General features: G+C 38.8%; 1 protein-coding gene across 4 annotated transcripts in view; it reads right to left on the bottom strand.

Moving 5' to 3' along the window:
- LOC131445986 (rab GTPase-activating protein 1) overlaps window positions 1-10897 on the bottom strand; it is a 59665-nt gene that overhangs the window by 7649 nt on the left and 41119 nt on the right. For all 4 annotated transcript variants that reach the window (XM_058616820.1, XM_058616821.1, XM_058616824.1 and 1 more), the window contains 8 exons: window positions 10463-10588; window positions 10180-10323; window positions 9342-9383; window positions 8883-9011; window positions 6656-6748; window positions 4699-4809; window positions 4321-4425; window positions 2787-2870 (listed from right to left, as the gene is read on the bottom strand). In XM_058616820.1, coding sequence (XP_058472803.1) covers window positions 2787-2870; window positions 4321-4425; window positions 4699-4809; window positions 6656-6748; window positions 8883-9011; window positions 9342-9383; window positions 10180-10323; window positions 10463-10588 — 834 coding nt within the window. The remainder of the gene's footprint in view (window positions 1-2786; window positions 2871-4320; window positions 4426-4698; window positions 4810-6655; window positions 6749-8882; window positions 9012-9341; window positions 9384-10179; window positions 10324-10462; window positions 10589-10897) is intronic.

Genomic DNA, 10897 nt, shown 5'->3' with positions numbered 1-10897 from the left:
GTAAATGTCATAATGTCATGTCCTGTTTTTCCAAGAGGGTTCACAGCATGCACATACATTACTTTTTTTTTTTTTTTTTTTTTAATGGCTCAAATGCACATGTATAATTTAGGTTTTCATTTTACTTGCGTCTTATGTTTCATCTTTATGCAACCGACGTTGTTTTCATGGCTACCACTTCTGGCATAGGTCAAACTTAGTGCAGTGTCTTGGTGTTTTCCACATGGAATAACATGTGCTGTAGATAATGCATTGCTTACTTGCTTACACACATCTAGTCTCCTTTTCTCCTCTTTCTCATCAATCTATAGCCGTAACCCACAGCAACAACCATCAGTGACAAACACACACACACACACACACACAGCTACTGCTTACAGAGATCAATGTGAGTCATCCTAACGGGTACTTGGGTCATCACATCGCTCTTTCTGTTCCTGTTTTTCTGCAGCATATACTGTACATCTCTTTATCATCCTCCCTTTGAGATGAATCCATACACCTCTATCTGTGTATCTGTAGCCAAGAAGACATCCATCATTCTCCTCCTACATGTCTTTTATCTTTTGTCGGCAGTCATCGTCTCCTTCATTAGCCCTCGAGTGCATTTACTGTACCCACCTCCCTACTTTTCCTGCAACACGACTGATCCGTTATCCCTCTTGATGTTGCAGCTGTCTCCTGCTCTTTCATTGACTGTTTTTTAGCCGTGTGTTCCTCCACAACATGTCCCCCACACAGAGAATAGGCATTTTAATCTCCTTTGTGCTTGACACGGCAGTGTCACATTAATAATAAACTAATTTCCATCTTAGTCTTCATGTTTTTTCATACTGTGTTTTTCCATAAACAATTTTAAGTCTCGACTTTAAAACAATTCCACTGAATAATTCATCACTTGTGGCCATCACTTTAATGCCTGGGGCCTGTTCTCTTGATAATTGAATATTGTATATGGTGCAACCTGCTAGAAAAGGGTCAACTGGAAGACTTTAATTATTTATCATATGTAACATTACATACACACTCACTGTATCCCCTTAAGGGTCACAGGAGAAGCTGGACACAGCTGACATAGGGCAAAAAAGCTGGGTACACCCTGGAGAGGTCACAGTCACAAGGACAATATACAGTCATTCATTTACATGAGTGGTGAGTTTAAAGTCTCCAATTATCCTAATCCCTAATCTGCAAGTCTTAAAACTGTGGGAGGAAATACCGGGAGAAAACACACACACACACACGGGGAGAACAAACTCCACACTGAAACAACCTCAGGAGAAACACTTTCAGGTGTAGTAGATATCAATTTTGGTTTGTTGGTCTAACTGGGATCTGTAGCAGTGACCTTGTCGCTTCCACCGTGTTACAGTACAAAGCTTAGAAGTAGAAGCAGACATGTCGAAGTGCTGTCCAGGGACAAAATATTTTGAAACTCTATACAACCCTGAAAGAACCTTAGAGAGAGAGGGGGGTGGTGGGAGTGTTGGCACATGTTGCTGCTACCTGGCAATGACCCAACAAGCTTGATTGCATCTACAGAGGCTCTGCTCCTACAACAGAGATGTTAAAGCACCACTGAACACTGGTTTCACTGTCCGTTTGAACAAGAGGGGTAATTGGCAAAATGAATGATTTTTTTTCTGTCTTTAATTCCCCAGAAAGAAAGTTGGCCGCTCACAGACAGTGACACAGAAAAAACTATATTTCAAGAGTAATAAAAGTTATCTAGGTTAAAATCAAGGTAGGGTATTTTTTTTTTGGGGGGGGGGGATTCTTCATATTGTCAATCCCAGTGGATTGAAATATCCTGTCCTCTCTCTGCTTGCTCTCGCACACACAAAGACTTTCTGTTTTTTGGTGTTTTTATTTTTCTCTCTCTCTTCATCTATCACCCCCCCTTCCTCTGTGACACAAAACTATTTTTGAAGAAGCCCCATTTTCACACTTAGCTCTACTCTACTCAGCACAGCTCTCAGCTCTCAGCTTTCACCCATAACAGGTGCAAAAACACACATCCATCAAACCACCCCTCTCTCCTCTATGATGGCTCTTGTCACCGGTTTTTTAGATCTGCTGTCAATTTCACTCTTCTGCTAATACCTTTCGACTACGGCGAAGTACAGGTTTGTTTCTAGATGAGTTCTCTCTTGGTATTTCTGTCCCTCAAAGGAGCAATAGGAGCTGGCTTGTTGCACATAGTCTCTGTGCTGATGGTAATAGTACGTGATCTGTATGGGTTTATATTTAAGCATTATGTGACAAGATGAGATCTGAAAAAATCCCCAGAAGAGGAACATGGAGACAGGAACTCAAAATATGCACATGAGATCAGCAATGAAAGGGGTCAACTCCGACAAGAGTTCACAAAATAAAGACATCTGTAATGAAAACAGTACGCTTTATATTATTTTTAAATATTTTCATCTCGTCTTGTCAAAGCAACGGCTTGATCAAGCCCTAGATATGAAAGGAGGTGCTCATGACTCACTCCTCAAACATCAACGATAATTTCAAGACGAGGAAAAACTAAAACAAACCAAAATAGACCAAACTGCCCTCTAACTAACATCACTCAAAATGGAATTAAATGTAGTTTTGAAACAAAAGTCTTCAGACTATCTAGCAGTCCAGGATTAAAATAGAGTTGTATTCAATTTCACCTGTATTCATTTTATTATATTTTACGTATGTTGGAATTACCCGTTGGTTTTGAAAAGCATGTTATGAAGATGTAACATCTCAGTATCAATTATGTAGTCGCAGTCCAAGTTTAAAGTCCATACCTGTTTATATTCTCCAATAATGGAGCCGTTCTTCTTAATCTCTGACTCAGACTTATCGAGCTCTCGCCGGCACATCTCCTTCAGCTGTAAACAACACACACACACACACACACAAAGACATAGAAAAGTCAGTATATGTTGGAGGGCAAAGACCAAGGACAGGAGCATCGCCACTCCACACCCCAGAGACCGTGTGACTGCCATGAAATGTAAAGAAGACACAGAAATGTATTGGCAGACGAGAAGCTGAGGGCAAAGTCACCTTCTATACAACCTGAATGCAAGAACATACATCAATCACACCTACAACTACATACTCGAGAAGACAGGAGGCATTTGAAGGACACTGGACACACATGGGAACAGGGTCAGCAGCTCTGTCCTCTGCTATTAGGTGGTTCTTCACTGACCTCAAGAAAATTAACATCAAAGATGAAACGACATCCTCTGACCTTGAATGTTTGGCTGTCTGTGTTCTTAGTAGATGAAGCCCTGCATAAGCTTCACATAGCACTGACATAGGCTTTTTTTTTTTTAAACCATATGGAAATGGTGAGCACAGACATACTGTAGATGAGTTTGGGGTGGGGGACATCGATTCTTAGATGCGTCGCAATTCAGACGCGGACGATTCTGAATCGATTCACAAATGTCCAAATTTGATTACACGTCACTATAACTGTGCACTTTATCACCGACGACCGGAGACTAATGTCACATGTGCTCCAAACAAGAGTAATGAATAAATGAATGAATGAATGAAGGAGAGCCACAGGGGTGCTAATGAAGCTGAGCTGTTAAACATATTGCACGTAAAAGCATGACTCATTTTGTCTTTGTGATTCAAGATGTTCATTCTTTACAATGCAGTTGTAACTTTCCAGTTTACACATTTCATTTAGTTTAATAAAAGATAATGGAAATGAATTCAACTCTAAGTGGCGAGTGATCACAAAGTGAGACGAAGGCTTTGAAAAGACTGACTGAAAATGCATCAAGACTCATCAATTCAAGATGCATCGATAATCATTTTTTAATAGAGTCCCAGCCCCTGAATAGTAATCGAATCATGATGCACCTAAAGATGCCCACCCCGAAGATGAGTACAGAGGAACTAACACATGTGGAAGACAGTATGATCTGTTCTTTTGGCTTAGTAAAATATAAATGCCAGCCTTGTTTTAAAGAGCAATATCGTAAAATGTTCTCATGTTTTCCTATTTAACAGCACAGCAGGTGAATGTTCAAATGTATTGACAATGTACTGATAAAAACAATAAAATCAGCGGTCGCAGTGTGTGTTTGTTTGGAATGAAGAACCGCAGACAAAATAATGCACTCTGACCATGATCCAGAGCTTCTTTTGTCTCATACCAGTGAGCTGCAATAGTGCTGACACTATCACTGCATTCCCTTGAACGTGCAACCCTATAAACCACATGAGGTTTAAAGTGAACCATACATTATATATGAACTAAGCCCATATAAATGGACCCGGTTTGGACGTTAGCAAAAGTGTCCTGTCGGCTCTAACCTGTGCAGACTCTTCCTCCAGTCGCCTCTTCTCGTCCTCAGAATCCACCAGTTTCTGTTTGGTCAGCAGCAACTCTTTGTTCAGGGCATCTGCCTTTTCCTCAGCCTGACAAACACACAAACACACACATAGGATTCTATATAATTACACCGCTAATATAATTCTGAGATAGTGTAAAAATCACAGTTCAGTTAAACAGAGGCTACGTCTGTGTGTTGCACAAACACACTGTCCCTGTTGCGGTTCTTGCACAATTGCTGCCATATGAACGACACACTTGAGCATTATGTGTGTTTTTATGGCAGCAACAAGTCAGATTTTTTTGAAAACATGGTTCCTCACAAAAAAATTCACAAGCATTCTGTCTCTTTGGCTTACATTGTCAAGGTCTTTGCGTAGCGCTATCTTGCTGCTGACTAGTTCATGTGCCAGGTCGTCATTCTCCTGCTCCAGGCGCATGTTAGCCTCCTGCAAACGCCGATTCTCCCGCTGGGAACAAGGAGAAAAGGAGAGGGAGAGAGATGAGAGGAAGAAGAATAAATAGAAAGAAAATAAAAGAAAAGACAGAGAGAGAGAGAGAGAGAGAGAGAAGAATATACAATGATGACACAGGGAAATGAAAGCAAAACAGAAGAGTATACGAACAGAGAGAAGTGAAGGGACGCAAAAGAGGAAGGACAGTGACGAGACAGGAGTTAATCATGAAGTTGCAAATGAATGTCTTTCTGCCTCTAAAGTAATGCAACACTACTGAACGAGACAGTGACAGAGAACGTTAACCGTCCTCAGGTGAGAGGGTAATTACGTAGTAACCGTTGCTTCTGTAATGTTTAACTGGGCTGTTTGTACATAATTAAAAGCCACAGAGAACATGCAACAAAAAAAAACACTGTGAGGTTTTTCCAGAGGTGACAAGCTCAGGGACACATATTATGAAATATTGAATTTTATCTACTTCTTTAACTTAATAAAAGAAGATTGGGCGGAAGAACTTGATTAGTTTTTTTAGGAAGAACTTGATTCGTTTTTTCATTACACCTCCTATAAAAAGCAAATTCTCTCAATGTCAAGAACAGTGCTGGAGGCAGTGCGGAAACATGAACGCAGATCATTCCCATATATTTTGGCTATGCCCAAAAATTCAAACCTTCTGGGGTTATGTATGTACTACTGTGGCAAAGATCTTGGGATACACAATTCCTAATAATGTGATGGTCCTCTATTTCTGTGTCTTTAATGATGTGGTTAAAAAGAATGATCGGTATCTGTGTAAAATACTGTTGATGGCTTGTAAAAAAGTTATAACAAAATGCTGGTATAAATCTGAGTCTCCTAGCATTAACCAATGGATGGACAAAGTGAAGGAAATGTGTTCCATGGAAAAGATGACTTTCTCTTTCAGATCTAGAGGAGCAACCTTTCCCAGGAAATGGGAGAAATGGTCTGCTTTTATCAAAACATCTGAGGACGCTACACACTAACAAGCAAAGTCACTGGACATTATATATAGGACTTTTAACTGAGGAGCCCCCTTGTTTTTGTCTGTGTCTTTGTTTTATTTTCTTATATGTTAATTGTCGCTTATACTGAAAATACTAAATAAAAAGTTTAAAAAAAAAAAAAAAAAAAAAGATTGGGCAACACTTTTCAAACCTATGTTGACATCTATCTTGCACAACATTCTCTTTTCGGGAGAACGCTGTGTCCTGCTTATTCTCCACTGATAAATGTGTAAGCTACAACTGGATGACTGATGTAAAGTGATGCTGAAATAAAATTGAATAATGAACACTTTACGACACACTTTCAACGTAAATGTCTTAGCATCTTCACATAATTATAAAGATGACTGAACCAATCATGCTGTCGTTAAAGAGAAAAATAAAATGCTGCATGCTCGCTGGGAGCATTTTTAAGAGCAAAACAAAGGGAGTTCAGTCACTGTGACTAATGATGTTGTACTGTATACAACAAACCCATTTCCATTGAGATGATGTATGATATGTACAATTATTTGTTTTTTTTCCCATTTGGTGCCATGCAGTTTGTCATGTCAACATCTACAAAAGAAGAGATTTATTGTGAAAATGGTGGTTGAGTTCAAACATTCATATGCAGAATCTCTCATGTAAGGAAACTGAACACTGTATTTAAAACAATAACATGATTATATTTGTTGAAAAGTGTCAGAGTACTGTGGTCAAATCCATATTTTGGATGCTTTTACTTCACTTGTACAACCAAATGTTTGTGCTCTTGTCAGACAAACCAGTATTTTACCAATTTGAGATGCTCATGGATGCATAAATATAGCATGGGTGCATGATGAATCTACCTCATATCTCTCAATTGGGGCCTCCTGCTGCTCCTGCTGCTCTCTGATGGTGTGATACTCCTTCTCGAACTTCTTCAGCTTCTTCTGGCTGATCTGTTGGGCAACACAAATATGATGAGTAATCCCCGTTTTTTTCCCCCTGGACTGTGGCATATATTTCACATGCAGTGATGACTGCTTAATGTCTGTCTGAGAAACTGCCTGAGTGAATAATCTGTGCACTCAGTCAAAAGGAATTTATAAACACGATACAGTTGGGGTGTTTTCTATAATTTTTGATAGAAAGCTACTAAAACACATTCATGTATTTTGAATGTATAAGGATGCAACACTGTGTATCAGCGCCATCTTTAATGGTCTACTTTAATGTGGATATACTGTTTTGCAGGAGGAAGTTTCTGCAGGCGAACAGCGAATCTAGATTTCAGTGGCTCATTCTTCATCATCTTGTTTAACGCTCAGTGCAGATAATCCCAGTTCAGTGCGGCACCTCCATCACATCAGCAGCAAAACAGTCACCCATTTAAAAAAAACACCCACTGTCACACATTCATCCCTACAGCTGCACTTTGCACACACAGTGCATTAAGGCAGCCTCATTAACAGGCCTTTCAGTGAACAACCTCTGCCTTACACTGGCTTCTTAAAAAAACAAAACAGTTACCATACAACGATTTGCACTATGTGCCCCACTTTCAACACGGAACAGAAAAGCAGCAATGCCTCTATGCACAAAAACATCATTGTGTCATTCTGAACAGAATACATATACATGTCCTTATGCAGTCATTTTTGCATATCATGGCATTATGTCAAAAGGAATGCAGAGTAGAAGGCAAAATAGGAGTAAAAATGAACACTAAGACATCATGAATGGCCCTGGAGTGACCCAACTCTCATTTAAGGGTTCTTCTCTCTTATTTTCACCTAAAAACTATGAAAATTGTTATGACCTTTGACCATAATTACACAGTTTTACACTTTCTTCCCCTGACACTCATTACTATTATCACAAATCAAATATACAATTTTACTGATAGTATACCCAAGCCACCACATTTTATCTTTTCTGCCCCCTATTAGAGACTGGGTGACTTTATTTTTCCTGATATCACAGTTTTTTTTTCTCCATTTCCACATGACGATAACAGAGCAGGAGAGGAGGAACTCATCACCTCAAGGGTTAAGAACCTGCATGTTCTGCCTTAGCCTCTGGTTTATAAATAACATGTATACCAACAAATCAATGTCACTAATGTAGCTGTCTGTCAGTCTGTGCATGCACTCTCAGGAAGGCGGATTTAAAATGAACAGTCCTGTGAATAAAGCAGCTGCCAAACCAAAAAAGATGTGTGGATCAATCAGTATCATGAGTCCCTGAGGTTAGCATTAATCAGCAGACAGTAAATCCTACTGTAGTGACAATACCCAAGCTTCAGATTAGCATACCTCCAGTCAAATTTAAATTCCAGCTACAATAGGACTTCTTGGAATCATTTTCTCTTGTAAAGTCATGCAGTAAACAGAGGTGCCATGTGCTTCTATGTGACCATGTGAGGGTATATAACTCCAAAGTGATGCATGTGATTTATCAGATTTTTGGGTTGTATCGGATTTGTACATTTTTTTAAAAAGCATTGCATGAATATATCATTTATTTCAGTTAAGAGATTCATTTAAAAGACTTTATTTCAGAAAAATTTTAAACTGATGACTCCACATTATGAAACTGACTTGTTTTGCTCTGCTGGAGCATCTAAAACTCTTCTTTTTCAGGTGGACTCCTTTACAGAGTATAGGTTCATAAATATCTCTCTGCCCAAAGTTAACTTCAAAGTCAAGCCCTCTTAACTAGGCCAGACTATTCAAAACAGGTCAGGACACAGGTGTTGGTGTTGGTGTCGGTTTATCTGTGTGTGTTTGTGTGTGTGTGTTTGAGTGAGGCATCTTTTAAGTCTGGTCAACAGTGGCCCCTACTGGTACTCAAGTATATCTTATTTCTAACTATTAGTCTTTATGTTTGTATCAATATTTCTAGACTATTCACTGTGCGAGAGCAAGAATCAATTACTAGTTATTCTTCGTATTCAAACTGAATATAATGTCATTAAAAACACTATTGGGTTTGACAAAAAAGGTGAATCTGAATTTTCAGATGTAAATATGACACATATAACCGGTGGACCAGCTGAGATTCTAATACATATATATTATCCTTCACAATTACCTTCATACTACAGGCCAGCTCCATCAGTTTCTTTGCATTTTCCTCAGAACGGTACCGCTTAGGAACTGGGACACGAAAGAACTTGAGCGCACCCTCAAAGTCTGTTTGGATCAGATCGTCTTTTGATGTCTGAGTGGAGAAGAAAAAAAGCACACGGAGAAGAGTAAGGCACACATTTATCTGGGACAGAGAGGTAGAGAGAAAGAGAGAGAGAGAAAGCAAACATATTATCATTTATTTATGTTTGTTAGAATTAACTATACATAGCATAATACAGGTTTGGGAGGAATCAACTTGAGTCAAAAATTGACTGAAGTGTATCGTCAACAAAAACATGTGCTAACACTACATGTATGTCCATCGACACACACATGTAAAAATTGTGTTTCTCTTTCTACTCAGAGCTCTAGTAGAAAAGTTGCACGTATGTGTGTTTAGTTTGGGGGGTTGCCAGCTTACCTTCAGAAGTGCCAGAGCTACATTGAAGATCACACTGATGCCCTGAAGTGAAGAAAAGAAGAAACACATTCAGAATATATTTAGGATTCAAAGAAATGTTGAAGTTTGTGTAAAAGGAAAGAAATACAACAATGTAACAAAATAATCATTTATTAAACATAAATATCATAGCTGCATACACTTTTTCTCGCTGTAGATTATCACATAGTGCCATCACACTTCATGGGTGGAAATTTAGATTGATGAACAAGGATTTTGCCTTGGTTTGGACCATGATGTTGAAAATGTTTGGTCCTCTTTTTTCTGAACAGTTTCCCAGCACTAGCTGCTGTGCATCATTTCAGCATTACAGTGTCATTCATCTCTATAGACAGTAATTGCATTAGTCTGATGATTCATGGAACATTGTCTTAGACTCAAAGTTTTTGTTCTCAGCAGAAAAGTGATTTTTTTCGGCCCCAAGTCCTTTAAACTCATAATTTTTTTTTACTGAGTTTGGACCATAAGGAAATTCTTCAGGAACTCTTCTTTTATTTCATCTGTTCACTCCAGACTTCATTATTTCAACTCCTGGGTGCTTTCAGTGCTTGGACTTTCTGTAGCAAACAAATAGCTCTCAACTGCAATAGAGGCATCAAAAAGTGTGTTGAGTCTAGAGTATCAAAATAAGGGACGTGCAGGTACAATTACATTTTAGTTTTACCATTTTTGAAATGTCAAAAAACATTTATCAATTTGAAATATAAGAAAATAAATAACTAAATTGAATAATGTCTGAACACAATAGAGAGATTGGGGGGGAAAAAAAATCTGTATATGAGACATCTTCATTACCAACCTCACACAGTAGCAGGTCAATGATATGGAAGACCATGTAGAGAGGGAACTTGGCTGTAAAGAGGGTGAGGAACCACTGGGAGGCGTACATGTGAGCCTCCAGACCCACGTTCAGGAAATGGCTATAAAGGTCTGGTATATATTCCTATGAAAGACAGAGAGAAAGAAGATGACAAAGACAATGATTTGGACAGGGGAAAAAACAGAAGGGAGGTAATTAACAGAAAAAAAAATAAGCAGGTGCAACCACTGTTATGACATTTTAAATCTACAAAAACACAAACCTGCATGAGTCTCTCCAGTTGGAAGAATTTGCAATGCAGATCTTCAAAGTTCTGCTTGAAAAGGTCCCTGAGCCCATAATGAAACATGATCTTGACCAGCACACTGAAAGCCTGCTCCTCTGGCATCTAGAGAAGACCAAGACATTCAGTCGTCAGTCCCTAATTTCAATTCAAATTCAAGATGGATGCAAGTTTTTAACTCATAAACCTATACGCTGTGGGTCAAGTATTAAGAACAGGATCAACTTCATTTGACAAATTTGAGCCCAATCTAATTTCACTAAACACATACACAACAAATCTAAGATCTAAAACTTTTCTGAATAAATAAATAAATATCATTTGTCTACAAACTTCTGAGAAGGCATTGACACAGCTCCTCCACTAGGTGGGAGTGTTGACATGTCTCTAGACTGCAGGAGTGTCTGAAAGCAT

Source organism: Solea solea, chromosome 19 (assembly GCF_958295425.1).
Source record: "Solea solea chromosome 19, fSolSol10.1, whole genome shotgun sequence".
NCBI classification, from domain to species: domain Eukaryota; kingdom Metazoa; phylum Chordata; class Actinopteri; order Pleuronectiformes; family Soleidae; genus Solea; species Solea solea.
The sequence above is the reverse complement of the archived record's forward strand: the minus strand, read 5'-3'. Positions and strand labels throughout refer to the sequence as shown.